We start from the raw sequence: 15,416 nt of genomic DNA, 5'->3' as shown, positions 1-15,416 counted from the left end.
GGGAAGTGAGCAGTCAACATTTAAGGTCGAGATACTTCATCTGGACTGCTTATTTTTTAAGAAAGTAGAAGGAGTCAAAAGAGATGTTCAGGGTAAGCACAAGTTTGGCCAGGCAGAGTGTGTTAGTTAAGGTGAACTGGTTGGATCTGTGTTCTAGAAAGAAACTGAGAGTCCCAAGGCCATCCTGAAGGGGAAATGGAAGTGTAAAGAGACTTTCAGTCCAGATGAAGAGTCTCAACCCAAAATGTTTGCTGTCCATTTTCCTCCAAGAATGCTGCCTGACCTGCTGAGTTTCTCCAGCTTGTTTGTTGCTTAGAAATATATTATTGTTCCTTCAATGTCACCAATTCCTGAAACTCCTAACTCAACACCAGGACTGCAGTGGTTCAAAAAGGTGGCTTGGGAAATCGGAGAGGGCAATAACTGCAGACTTCAGCAGTGATGCCCACATTCATAAAAATGATAAAAACAAATTGAATGGATAAATTCTATGATACATTAGAGAATAAGAAGGACATGTATTCTTGTCATGCACAGGTTAATATGATTAATATATAGACTCTTAACTTGCAGTAATTAAAATAAGTTCATAAACTAAACTGGGCTGTTTGGAAGTTTATAGACTTCTCCTGTGTGATTACTGACTTTTTCTGGTGTAATCTGCTTAGTAAATACTGCAATGGATGTTCCAAACATGATTCTGTCTTACCAAAAACCTCATGGAAGGATAAGACTGGTCTTTGAGTGAAGGTGCTAAATTGGGGGAAGGCAAATTGCAACAGTGTTAGGCAGAAACTGGAGAAAGTAGCTTGGAAGCAGCTGTTCGAGGGCAAAACCACATCTGACATGTGGGAGTATTTTAAAGGCCAGTTGATTGGAGTTCTGGACCAGCAGTTCCCGTGAGGTTAAAAGATAAGGATGGCAAGGGTTGGGAACCTTAAATGACAAGAGATATTGCAAGTTTCATCAAAAAGAAAAAGGAAGCACATGTAGGCTTTTGGAAGTTGAATCAGACAAGGCCCTTAAGGAATATAAAGGAAGCAGAAAAGAATTTAAACAAGAAATTAGGAGAGCTAAAAGGAGCCATGACATGTCCTTGACAAGTAGGATTAAGGAGAATCCCAGGTATCTTATGCATATATTAGGAGCATGAGGGTAACTAGGAAAAGGGTAGGTTCAATCAAGGACAAAGGAGATTTATGCATAGAGCTTAAGGAAGTAGGCAAGGTCCTTGATTAGTACTTCGCATCAGTATTCACCAAGAAAAAGGACATAGATAACGGTGAGATTAGGAAGAGTTATGTTGATATTCTAGGGCACGTTGATATTAAGGAGGAGAAGGTGTTGAGTGTCTTGAAATACATTAAGATGGATAAATCCCAAGGTCCTTATGGGATCTTTCCCAGGATACTGAGGGAAGCAAAGGAGGAGATTGCTGGGTCTTTGCATCCTCTTTAGCCATGGGTGAGGTACCAGAAGAATAATAGATTTCAGTCCCAATGCTGTCATCATTCATCTGATGACTATAACAGTTCCAAATTATTAGACTTTGTCAATCTAACTTATTAATCCTCTAGACCATCCACAAATTTTAATGAATTCAATATTTTACTAAAATTTGAATTGTCCTAAAAATAGACCATTATGTTTTTTGCAAGTATGATTCCATGTCTTACATTATTTCCTTTACACTATGCCTAATAAATGAAACTTTTAAAATGATTGAAAATCAAAAAAATTTAGATGCTGGAAATCTGAAACAAAAACGTAAAAAGCTGAAAATACTCAGCCTGCTGAAAATGATTGCTCAGCCTCCAAGTGTTTTTTTTCCCATTACGCTGGTGAGCACAGACATCTTAGCCTAGTGAAAGATCATCAACCTGAAATGTCAACTGTTTCCCTCTCCACAGATGCTGTTTAACTTGCTGAGTACCAGCAACATTTTCTGTTTCTTTTGCAATAGCTCCAGGTTGTAGAAGTTCAAATCACTATAAATGATGCATTGAAACTAATTTCCCAAGCTCAGCCATATGATAAATCAGCCTCTCGACAAATTAGAAGACCTCTATATTAAAGCTTACAAGACATTCTGATCTGCTAAATATTCTAATCCAGTTTTTTGAATGACTGATCATTAGCATTTCTGCTGGATATCAAGAGTGCCTTGCAGATTAACCAATACGAACAACTTGAAAAGGCTTGTGCATCCAAGTACAATCTGCATACAATGTTCAATTAACTCCATTACCCAGAATTTCAGCTTTGTATTCGCACAATCACAAACAGATAAATTCATGTTTGTGTGGGTTGCAAATTTGCGATGTTTCTGAATTTTCACATTGAAAATATGAATTTACAATTTTTTTTTCATATCTTACTATCTGCCATTGAATCTTTGGAATTTCACTAGGCTGAAAAGAACTTTTGTGAAAGTTTTTAAAAGCCTAAATCAATACAGAAGCATTGAGCATTGCCATAGCCAAAATTTCAGTGAGCAAATTTTAAATAGCCAAAACCAGCAGAGTAATATTCTATGGCACTATCATGAATACATGGATATTCTGTTTGTAGTAGTTTCTCTGCTATTACATTTCTAGCCCAGGTATGAGGTTTTTGAGATCACTGGATTTGTAAGTGTTCAAGAAACATTGAGCCAGTGGAGAAATACAAATCTGACTGGAAGAAATTTCTTGAAAGTATTTTTTTTTAAACTATACTCTGCATTGAATCAGTGAAAACATTACTTATTTTTGAAATAATTGTCATTATAGGCCAGGTGGTCAAAATGTTTCGACATAGATCATAATAATCAGTGTAAAAACAAAGAATCAAAAATGGGGATTAAATGAAAGTGTCGTTCACTGTCCTGTTCACAAAATGGTCAATTATAGTGAACTTATCGATGTAATAAAATGCTCAGTTGCAACAAAATACTGATTTACATTTGGAACAGCATAGACCAAACTGGAAACAAGGCTGAATACAAAGCAAATGAGGTTATATTGTCAATGCATATGTTGATCTGTTTCAACTTGGATAATTGGGTGAAGTTATAATCATCTAATTACAGAAAGACCACTACTACCAAGACGATTTCAGCCACTAAGATTTTATGGTATAAAAACAGAAAATGATGGAAATATTCAGCAAGTCAGGCAGGAACTGTGGAGAAGAAAAGTTAATGGATAAGATCCTGCAAATGCCAGACTTCAACTATTTAAATAGTAATGAACCCCAAATTCATTAAAATTCCTCAGTTTTTAATAGTTAGAAAAGATGGGGGCAAGGCTTTGCCAGCTGTCAAAACTTTCAAAGGCACTTTGTGTGAGAGACCTCTTCACTCCTGCAGGTTCTATCCCCACTCAGACCAGAGAGTCTGAGATGGTTCAGGCCAGAGAGAATGTCACCACATCCTGACCAAGTGTAGGCAAGAAGGGGCCACAGGGAGCGAAGTTGCGCAGATACCCTGGGCCAATAAAAATCTGGCTCAGCTTTACAGGTAGATGATCTTTCAACCAGAAATACCATTAATCTGAAACATTATTTCTGCTTCTCTTCAGAAAATGCTGATTTTAAGCATTTACTTATTTTCAGATTTTCAGCTGTATTTGCTTCCATAAGATATTATGTTAGGAAGAACTGTCGAGAAGTCTTTTTTACTAAATAATGTAACTAACTGACTTTTTCAAGAACTTAATTAAAAAAGGAAATACAAAAGACTGCAGATGCTGGAATCTGGAGCAACACAAGAAGCACTGGAGGAACTCAGTGGGTCAGGCAGCATCTATGGAGGGAAATGGACAGTTGAGGTTTCGTGTCAAGACCCTTCATCTAGATTTAAAAAAAATTTGATCTAGGCAATTATTGATCATATGAACAATATTCTATAGCAGAATATATAATATTAATTTAATGTTTTAACTTAGGAAGAGAATAAAGTTTTCACTCAAAAAGATAATAAGCTGGTACCCAAATGCATCAAGGCCTTGAGCCAAAAAATACCATTAAATGGACAGCCTGAGTGAGTTCAAGGCATAATTAAATGCAACTGATTAATATAGTAAGAAAGAAGATAAATAGCATTGAAAAATGAAATAGGACAGGCATTTTAATCAAAATCATCATCTTCTGTACTTGAGAATGCTTATATTCTTTTCTAATACCATTTTAATCTGAAATAAATCCTGTTTTGTTATTCTATATTTAACACATCTGTATATAAAAGTGAATTTATCTAAGGCAGTACCTGACATTGAGCTTCTGGAGATTCAGCAACTGGCCAATTGCACAAGGAAGGGAAGTCAGCTGATTGTCATGGACCTGGAACCAATTTTAAAGAAATCAATACCTTGACCTACAGATAAATATTCATTGTAAAGTGTACTATACTAATTAATGCAACAGTCGTAAATACATTTAAGGGATCCTGCTTTTTAATGTGAGTGTTTAGGGGATACTTTTTTTTCCTTGGAATGCTTTGATTAGTCAATATCATATTTCAGTAAAGTGATAAATAACAATATGTATTGATTAATAGGATTAGTTTAAAGGAGCTCTCACTTCAAAATGAACTTGGACCCAGAAGCCAATTTTTAATAATTGCCAAATGCAAAACACATGATTTTAGTGAGACTTTTTCTGGGATAGCTACTTTACAGAATTATGAACCAGCGCTGCAATAATTACACTGAAATAATAGATAGGGACCCTTAAGCAGAAGGAATAGTCAGAGATTTCATTCACACATACTTAATTACCTTGTGATTGAGTGTTAATTGATTCTTTCTTTGTCCCAGAGGTACAGGGATTTGTACTTTAAATTGAAAATGAACTACTTGTTTGATGAACAGGGACAACTGATGATTAAAAAAAACTATTCAGGTTATTAAGGATTCCAAATTACAATAACAATTATATTACAGTATTTTACTAAATTCAAACAATTTTTTTCACAGTAATTTTAAAAAAGGACACTGGTATTCAGAGATGACCCACTGTTCTCTCTGACTGCACGCTTCTTCATTGATATAGCTATCTTTTAGCAGATTATCCAAACAAAGTTTCTTATTCTTTATCATTAAACAGATATTTTAACAGGCTAGAAATGGGATTAACAAGTAAATGTTTATCCATGCCCAATGTCAATTGGTGTTGGTTCAAATATAGTAATAGCAGATTAAAATTACTACACAAAAAAAAGACAGCCTAAAGAGTAATTATTGTAGAAATGCTAACTTCCCATTTAAATAATAGTTTTATAATCATGCAGCTTTATTCTCAATGGTATTTTGATGCAGATGAATTAAACTAGTCTTCAAAATACAATTACCAGCACATATTTACATCAAGTACTGTGAGGGCTGGTAGGAGCTGAATCTCTTCTGATAAGCACTCCAGTTTGTTGGAAGCCAAGATAAGTTTAGTTAAGTCTGTCTGATCCCACCACCGTTCACTTGCATTAAACGACACATTCAAATGACAATCCTCTGGTGGGTCCACATTTATCCGCCATACACTCTGGGGTACTGCATTAAAATAAAGAGTTGATTAAGCAACAATTAGAATTGAACCTAATTCTTAACATTTACTTACAATTATCTATTTTCCAATAATAAGGCATTTTTAACAAAGTAGAACTTTTCACTTGAATCTTTTATTTATACTGATTTGTAAGATCACAGAACAAGAACAGTGAGGAAGGGGCTAACTTAAAATGAGGGAAATTAAAGATAATATCATCATTCGAGTGAGGTGGAAAGTAAGACAAGAATTTGACATGATATTAATAGATACAATAGTAGCAGTATTATTATAGTAAAGTTTGAAGAGGGAAAATTGTCATTTTGGGTTCTAACTATATGAATCAACTAGTGGTGGCAAGGTCTACTTTCTGTTTCGAGTTACAATCGGCAGCCTCTTACATCTAATAGTGACTAAAACTGAAAGGATTATGCAGAAAAAACACACAGAATATTCATTTAAGATATCTTTTTAGTCACATTTATATTTAGCGAGCTAGGCAGAAGGCTGAAGGACAAGACCTCGAGGGTAGCGATCTCGGGATTGCTGCCAGTGCCATGCGATAGTGAAGGTAGGAATAGGAGGGGATGGCAGATAAATGCGTGGCTGAGAAGTTGGTGCAGGAGGGAGGGTTTTAGATTTTTGGATCATTGGGATCTCTTCTGAGGAAGGTGGGACCTGTACAGAGACGACGGGTTACACCCGAACCTGAGGGGGGCCAATATGCTTGCGGTCAGGTTTGCTAGGGTGGTTCAGGAGGGTTTAAACTAGATTGCGAGGGGGAAGGGAACCGGAGGAGTAGGTCAGAGGAAGAAGGGGATGGGGAAAAGGCAGATCTGACAGGTAGAGAGGCTTTGAGGAAGGAGAAGCAGAGTACAGGCTACAAAAGTAGTAAGGTGGATGGGCTAAAGTGCATTTACTTGAATGCGAGAAGCATCAGAAATAAGGGAGATGAACTGACAGCGTGGATAAGTACATGGGACTATGATATTGTGGCTATTACAAAGACATGGCTGACATCGGGGCAGGAATGGATATTGAATATTCCTGGTTTTCAGTGTTTTAAAAGGGATAGGGAGGGGGGGGAGAAGAGGAGGAGGGGTGGCGATACCGGTCAGGGACACTGTTACAGCTGCAGAAAGGGTAGATAATGTTGAAGGATCCTTTCTAGAGTCAATATGGGTGGAAGTTAGGAACAAGAAAGGGGCAGTTACCCTCCTGGGAGTATTCTATAGGCCCCCTGGTAGCAGTAGGGATACTGAGGAGCAGATTGGGAGGCAGTTTTTGGAGAGAAGTGAAAATAGCAGTGTTATTATAATGAGAGACTTCAACTTCCCAAATATTGATTGGCACCTACTTAGTGCCAAAGGCTTAGACGGGGCGCAGTTTGTTAAGTGTGTCCAGGACGGATTCCTGACACAGTATGTTGACAGGCCGACTAGAGGGAATGCCATATTAGATCTAGTTTTAGGTAATGAACCGGGTCAGGTTACAGATCTATCAGTGGGTGAGCATTTGGGGGACAGTGACCATTGCTCCATAACCTTTAGAATTGTCATGGACAGGGATAGGAGCAAAGAGGACGGGAAGATATTTAGTTGGGGAAAGGCGAATTACGAGGCTAAAGGTGAGAACTTGGAAGTGTAAATTGGGATGTCATTTTTGAAGGGAAATGTACTATGGAGATGTGGTCGATGTTCAGGGATCTTTTGCAGGATGTTAGGGATAAATTTGTCCCGGTGAGGCAGAGAAGGAATGGTAGGGTGAAGGTACCGTGGGTGACGAGAGAGGTGGAACAACTAGTTAGGAAGAAGAGGGCAGCATACGTAAGGTGTAAGAGGCAAGGATTGGACAGGGCTCGTGAGGAATATAGAGCAGCAAGGAAGGAACTTAAGAAAGGGCTGAGGAGAGCGAGAAGGGGACATGAAAAGGCTTTGGCAAGTAGGGTTAAGGAGAATCCCAAGGTTTTTTTCTCGTACATAAAGAACAGAAGGATGGCTAGGGTCCGATTAAAGACAAAGGTGGGAGGATGTGCCTGGAATCTGTGGAAGTGGGTGAGGTTCTCAAAGAATATTTCTCTTCAGTATTCAATATTGATGATGCTGAGAACAGTGTAGGTGAGGGTAATGTTCTAGAGTATGTAGATCTTAAGAGAGAGGATGTGTTGGCGTTGTTAGAAAATATTAGGACAGATAAGTCCCCGGGACCTGACAGAACATTCCCCAGGCTGCTTCGAGGAGTGAGGGAGGAGATTGCTGAACTGTTGGTTAGGATCTTTGAGTTCTTGTTGTCAACGGGGATGGTACCAGAGGACTGGAGGGTGGCAAATGTTGTCCCCTTACTCAAAAAAGGTAGTAGGGATAGTCCAGGGAATTACAGACCGGTGAGCCTTACGTCTGTGGTGGGTAAGCTGTTGGAAAGGATTCTAAGAGATAGGATCTATGAGCATTTGGAGAAATATGGACCGATTAGGGACAGCCAGCATGGCTTTGTGAAGGGAAGATCTTGCCTTACAAGCCTGATAGGGTTCTCTGAGGAGGTGACCAGGAAGATTGATGAGGGTAGTGCAGTGGATGTGGTCTACCTGGATTTTAGTAAGGTGTTTGACAAGGTTCCGCATGGTAGGCTTCTTCAGGAGGTCAGAGGCCAAGGGATCTGGGGAAGCTTGGCTATGTGGATTCAAAATTGGCTTGCCTGTAGAAACCAGAGGGTTGTGGTGGAGGGAGTGCATTCGGATTGGAGGGCTGTGACTAGTGGTGTCCCACAGGGATCTGGGACCTCTACTTTTTGTGATTTTTATTAACGACTTAGATGAGGGGGTGGAAGGCTGGGTTAGCAAGTTTGCAGATGACACAAAGATCGGTGGTGTTGTGGATAGTGTGGAGGGCTGTCGAAGCTTGCAGAGGGATATTGATAGGATGCAGAGCTGGCTGACAAGTGGCAGATGGAGTTCAATCCAGAGGAGTGTGAGGTAGTACACTTTGGAAGGACAAACTCCAAGGCGGAGTACAAGGTAAATGGCAGGATTCTGGGCAGTGTGGAGGAGCAGAGGGATCTGGGGGTTCATATCCACAGATCACTGAAAGTTGCCTCGCAGGTGGATAGGGTAGTTAAGAAAGCTTGTGGGATGTTAGCTTTCATAAGTTGGGAGATCGAGTTTAAGAGCCGTGAAGTGATGATGCAGCTTTACAAAACTCTGGTTAGGCCAGACTTAGAGTACTGTGTCCAGTTCTGGTCGCCTCATTATAGGAAGGATGAGGAGGTGTTGGAGAGGGCGCAGAGGAGATTTACCAGGATGCTGCCTGGATTAGAGAGTATGTATTATGAGGAGAGACTAAAGGAGCTGGGGCTGTTCTCATTGGAGAGGAGGAGGATGAGGGGAGACATGATAGAGGTATTCAAGATATTGAGAGGAATAGATAGAGTGGACAGCCAGCGCCTCTTTCCCAGGGCGCCAATGCTCAAAACAAGAGGACATGGCTTTAAGGTATTGGGTGGGAAGTTCAAAGGAGATGTCAGAGGGAGGTTTTTCACCCAGAGAGTGGTTGGTGCATGGAATGCGCTGCCTGGGGTGGTGGTGGAGGTTGATACATTGGACAAGTTCAAGGGGTTGTTAGATAAGCATATGGAGGAATTTAAGTTAGAGGGATATGTGGGAGGAGGTGGTTAGATGGTCTTAGGTGTGGTTTGAAGGGCGGCACAACGTGGTGGGCCTAAGGGCCTATATTGTTCTATGGTTCTATGAAAACACACAGTGAAATGCATCTTTTGTGTCTGGGGCAGCCCGCAAGTCTCACCACACTTCCAGCGCCAACACAGCATGCCCACAACTTCCTAACCTGTACATCTTTGGAATGTGGGAGGAAACCCATGCAGACACAGGGAGAACGTACAAACTCCTTACAGACAGCGGCCAGAATTGAACCCGGATTGCTGGTGCTGTAACAGCATTGCGCTAACCGCCACACTATCGTGCCTGCCCAATGAACAAGCCAATGTAAATTATAAAGCCTAAGCGCCTAACGTGAAGGCATGTATGAAGAGGGGCAAGCTACAGTAAAAAACAGTTAATCTGGTATGTTCAGAGTTTGTAGCACACAAAGGAGCTGGAGAAACTCAGCAGGTCAGGTAGCATCTATGGAGGGAAATGGACAGCCGATATTTCGGGTCAAGACTCTTCATCTGGACTGGAAAGAGGTGAGACAGCCAGTATAAAAAGTGGAAGGGTGGAGCCAAAGCTGGTAGCTGATAGGTGGATCCAGGTGAGGGAAGTGATAGGCAGATGAGGGAGGGAGGAGAATGCGAATGATGTAAAGAAGCTGGGAGCTGATAGGTGGAAGTGACAAAGGGCTGAAGAAGACGGAATACGATAGGAGAGGATAGTGGAACATGGAATACAGGGAAGGAGGTGGGGAGGGGAGCCAGTGGGAGGAATGTATGGGTGATGGCGGCTAGTTGGATCAGGAGGAGACAAAAAAAACACAGGGGAAAGGGGCAGAGGGGAGTGGTTACTGGAAGTTAGAGAATTCTATGTTCATGTTCTCGGATTGGATACTACCCGGGTGGAATTTGAGGTGCGCTTCCTGTAATTTACATTTACCCTCGACCTGGCAGTGGAGGAGGCTGTGGACAGACATGTTGGTGTGGGAATGGAACACGGAGTTCAAATGGCTGGCCACTGGGAGATCCCAGCTGGCATGGCAGATGGAGTAAAGGTGCTCGGTGAAGTAGTCCCTCAATCTGGGTCTCACCCATATAGAGGAGGCCACATTGGGAGCACCAGATGTAATAAATAACACCAAGGGATTCACATGTGAACGACCTCCTCACCTGGAAGGACTGTTTAGAGCCCTGGTTGGTGGTGAGGGTGGAGGTGTGGGGCAGGTGTAACACTTAGCACAGTTGCAGGGATAAATGTCTGGAGAGTGATCAGTGGGAAGGGATGAGTGGACAAGGGAGTCACGGAGATAGTGATCCCTGCAGAAAGCGGAGAGGGGAGGGGAAACCGTGCCTGGTGGTGAGATCCTATTGGAGATGGCGGAATATGTAAAGAATGATATGTTGGATGTGTAGGCTGCTGGGGTGGTAGGCGAGGACTAGGGGAACTCTATCCCTGTTATGCCTGGGGGAGGAATGGGTGAGGGAAGGCATACAGGATATAGAAGAGATGCGTGTAAAGGCTCCATCAATAGCAGTAAGGGGTGGGATCCCCATTTTCTGAGAAAGGACATCTCAGGAAGGCCTCATCACGAGAACAGATGCTGCAGAGATGGAGGAACTGAGAAAAGGGAATGGAGTCCTTGCAAGTGATAGGGTGGGAAGAGGTGTAGTCAAGGTAGCTGTTGGAGTCAGTGGGTTTACAGAAGATGTTGGTGGATAATCTGTCTCCTAAGGTGGATCAAGAAAGGGGAGAGAGGTGTTGGAGATGGACCAAGTGAACTTGAGGGCAGGGTGGAAGTTGGTAGCGAAGTTGATGAAATTGACGACCTCCGCACGGATGCAGGAAAATGCATCAACATAGTCCTCAATGTAGCTCAGAGTTTGGTGGTGCCAGACTGGCAGATTTGCCAGATGTTATTCCTATTAAAACCCCAATGTTTGTTTCACTTTATTATACTATTGTGTAAGATCTAAAACAAATTTTCCAGAGAATTAGGTAAGCTTAAAGGGAGCATAGGAAACAGGGCTCCAATGAGGTTCAAGGGAGCCAGGGAAACAGAGACTTGGTGAGTTAGATGTTAAACCTTCAGGATTTCCAAACAATCAGCAGATTATCAGTTTTACTGTATTCTGCAACCAACTTCTCTGGTTTCTGCCCAATTGCAACACTGTGTCAGCCCCCATTTCCTGTTGAAACTCATTTCCATATTTTTGTTAGCTATTCCTTTCCACCACCCTCCAAAAGCAAACTCATCTGAAACTCTGCTGCATCCATCCTAATTCTCTTCAAGACTTGTTCATTCATCAACCCTGTGCTTACTGACCCACATTAATCAAGGCCCCCCCAAAGACCTTGATGTTGAAATTGTCATCCTCCTGTTCAAAACCCTCCATACATCCATACAACTCACAAGAAACTGCATTTCTCAAATCCTGGTCTTAAGGTCCCTGGCTTACGTGGTCTCACCACTGGCAGTTCCATCCTTAGCCATCCAGATCCAAAGCTTTGAAATTCACCCCTTAATCCTGTCTTCTTCCTAGTTTAACTATCTATTTAAATCATCTTCCGTGATGCAGAGAAATAAGGCTCCATCTGGAGCAGCTCTTAAGAATTGACATGCATGCCATGATGAAACCACAGATTGTCCCTTACACAGGGACCAGCAACCCACAATATCCTGAATGTGCATTATGAGCATTGTTATTTGAAAGGCTTGCAGATCCGCAGTCCATAAGATCCAAACTTATCCAGTTCCAGAAGTAAAAAAAACACAAGGATTAGAAGTATGAGTACAGTGACAGCAATCCATGCTTGCACTGCTTTTTAACACAAATTAATCTTTGATCTCAACTTCATTTTCCTGCCAATCCCCATAATACTTGATTCCCGTCTTCTCCACATTATCCTGAAAATTCTTTACTTTCAGATATTTAGCTAGCTTTCTTTGGAACAATACAATTGACCACCCCTGGCCATGATTTTCAGGCAATAACCACTTGGCGAGTTATAACAAAAAACACTCATATCACTCGAGGTTTTTTTTGAGGTGGTTGGCAAAAGAAGCAAAAGTTCCCAATCTATCACAGTTAACTCATGTCTCATACACATCATTTGCTTTAAACTTACGATTCTAGTTTCAGACTTAATGAACGTTTAATTCCATTTAACGTTGGCTCTTGCCCAAAGTATTCTTTACAATGAGATTACACAAGATGTATTGCAAAGGAAAATGCTATGTAGCCCAAGCATCCATGCCAGTGTTCCACTTGAGCCCCCTCCTGTCTTTCCTCATTTAAATGTCTCAGTTTAACCCTCTACAGTTAAAATTCTGATAATCTACTATCTGGTTGATCAGAAGTCCTGACAGATCAACATCTGGCTCACTGGGTCCCCGTTTCCCATACGCCATTTGAACATACCAGGGCCCCCATTTCCCTTTAAGACATCTGGACCCCCATTCCCTATGCTCCCTTTAAACTCACCAGAGCCCCCATTTCTTATGTTCCCTCTAAACACACAGATTCACTGGAAAACTGATTATACTACCGCGTAAGATCTTAAAAAAAGGGAGTTAAAAGTGTGATTAATAGGAATGATATTCAACAGTCCATAAAATCCGCCAGTGCAATATCACCAAAATCCTGAGGGCACTGGATTATCAAAGCTTTTACTGTATTCTTTTCACCCTCACATGCCTGTCCAGACTTGCCTTAATGTATATTCATAATATCCCTTTTAACCATGCCCTCTTATATGCAGGTTCTGTACAGAGAGATACTTAGAATCTCTCATTGACAGTTATTGCTTGGCACTTGGATAAGACAAATATCACCTGCTACACAAGCCCAAGTCTCATACATGGAGTACAAACTGTTTCATTACCTGAAAAACTGAAATGGAACTCAACACCATGCCATCGTCAACAAACATTCCCAGTTCTAAACGTATGACTTAAAGGTCAATGAAGCAGCAGCTGAAGATAATTGAGTTTACAACACACCCAAACTATCTGTAGCCACATTTCTAGGCCCTTTCTATCTCATGCTTTTCTTCCCCACCAAAGGCAGTAACTCATCAAGTAGTTGTCTTTGATCCCCAAACGTGACTAGGCGTGTATATGACCTTTGCATCCAACCCTAATACGACCGATCACTACCGTTCTCCCAGTTTTCAGATGAGGTCACTGGTTGACAATGCAAAAAGGAAACCTGCTTAGATTTTCCTTTCTCCAGACCAGAGACAGAACACTAAACAGCTCTGGAAAATTGAACAAAACAATCCAGAAATCATTTTGAATCTTTCTAATGTTGCATAACATCCTGTGCGCCTAAGAAATGTTTAAACATTTAAAGCTTGTTACATATGAACGCTATGGTTACCAATACTTCGAAATTTATTTACTAAAATATTAAGTTATATACTATAGGACCAGGCGGAAGTATTTTAAAGTGCTTGCTTTATAAGCCAGATCTCATTGATTTTTTTTGTTTCAGACTACGCAGCAGCCTGCATCCCCAATCAGTTATATGACCAAATCCATCGATCCTTGCGCCCTTACCTACCCTCACTTAAGTCTCTGTTGGAAAGGTTCAACTGTCCACTCTTCCTTGCCGCTTTAATTAAACCGGCAGGTACAGGCACCTCTTTCACTGGAGGCTGAAATCCTGCCCTGGAATTTGCGAACCTGCTTCCTCCCCTCCGAGACATTGCAGCGGGCATAAAAACAACTGCGCGCCACCTTCTCCGCGAACCGCCCAGGCAGGCCGCTCGCCCCTACCGTGCGCATGCGCACTGAGGCTTGCCCATAAAGCCAACTGAATTGGGAACCGCAGGCGCCTTATGCCAGTCATTCCGGGGCAGCTTGTGCGACACAGTGTCGGTAGATGCAGGGCCTGAAATGGATCTTCCTGTGGAGCATTTAGTTATATCCTTGGGTAAATGAAAGTATTAACAAAAACTAAACCTCTCTCTCCTCTGCTCAGAAGAGAATTTCTATCGGAAAAAGAATATTGTTCTTCACAGATATCGCTTGATCTGCTATGAACTCCAACTATTGTTAAATTTCAGTTTACTTACTTTCTGAAATCTGGGAGTCACTGGCAAGGCCAGGATATAATGGCCATCCCTTAACGTCCTTAAGGACATTATATGAGTCACCTTCCTGAACTGCTGCAGTCCTTCTGGTGAAGATATTCCAATAGTGCTACTAGGAAGGAAGTTCCAGGGTTTAGATTTTGTGACAATGGAAGTCTGGCATATATTTCCAAATCAGGATAGCATATGTTGTGGAGGTCAACCTGCTGGTGTTGGTGTTCCCATGCAACTGCTGCCTACTTGGTGCTAGATTTTACTGGTTTGGCAAATAGTATCAGGGGACCCCGGTTGACTAACTGCAGTACAATTTGTAAATGATACACACTGCAGCCACTATGTGCTAGTGGTGAAAGAAATTAGTGTTTACGGCAATTGGAGGGATGCTTTGTCCTGGACAGTGCCAAATGGAGCTGCACACATCCAGGCAAGTGGCAAGTACTTCATCACACTCCTGACCTATGTAGATGGCAGTTAGACCTAAGGTGTCTTAAGTGAGTCACAAGTCACAATATATCCAGTCTCTGGCCTGCTCTTGTAGCTACAATTTTAATGTAAGTAGTCCAGCTTCTGGTCAATTACTACCCTGGGGATGTTGGTGGTGGGGACAGTAATCCTTTTGAATGGAAAGGATGATTAGACTCTCCCTTGTTGCAGATGGTCATTACTAGGCATTTTGGAACATAGAGCATTACAGCACAGTACAGGCCCTTCGGCCCGCAATGTTGTGCCGACATTTTATCCTGCTCTAAGATCTATCTAAACCTTCCCTCCCACATAGCTCCCCATTTCTCTATCATTCATGTGGCTATCTAAGAGTCTTTTAAATGTCCCTAATGTATCTGCCCCCACAACCTCTGCAGGCAGTGCGTTCCATGCACCCACCACTCTCTGTGTAAACAAAACCCCTGCCATCCCCCTTATATCTTCCTCCAATCACCTTAAAATAATGTCCCCTCGTGTTAGCCATTGTCACCCTGGGAAAAAGTCTCTGACTGTCCACTCGATCTATGCTTCTCATCATCTTGTAGACCGTCACCTCTCAACCCCTTCTCTCCAAAGAGAAAAGCCATAGTTCACTCAACCTATCCTCATAAGACATGCTGTCCAATCCAGGCAACAGCCTGGTAAATCTCCTCTGCAC

The 15,416-nt window shown here is 41.7% G+C and overlaps 1 protein-coding gene across 2 annotated transcripts in view; it reads right to left on the bottom strand.

Moving 5' to 3' along the window:
• The window catches only part of lrrc40 (leucine rich repeat containing 40), a 62,836-nt gene extending 48,843 nt beyond the window's left edge, over positions 1-13,993 (bottom strand). Inside the window, exons 1-3 of one of the 2 annotated variants that reach the window (XM_052013078.1) lie at positions 13,744-13,993; positions 5,344-5,525; positions 4,247-4,320 (exon numbers count right to left, since the gene is read on the bottom strand). In XM_052013078.1, coding sequence (XP_051869038.1) covers positions 4,247-4,320; positions 5,344-5,525; positions 13,744-13,900 — 413 coding nt within the window. In that variant the 5' untranslated portion in view covers positions 13,901-13,993. The remainder of the gene's footprint in view (positions 1-4,246; positions 4,321-5,343; positions 5,526-13,743) is intronic. The other variant, XM_052013079.1, reaches the window with a different exon arrangement.
• Between the last annotated feature and the right edge of the window lie 1,423 nt (positions 13,994-15,416).

This window comes from Pristis pectinata, chromosome 3 (genome assembly GCF_009764475.1).
Source record: "Pristis pectinata isolate sPriPec2 chromosome 3, sPriPec2.1.pri, whole genome shotgun sequence".
NCBI lineage: Eukaryota > Metazoa > Chordata > Chondrichthyes > Rhinopristiformes > Pristidae > Pristis > Pristis pectinata.
This window is presented reverse-complemented; position numbering and strand designations above follow the sequence as displayed.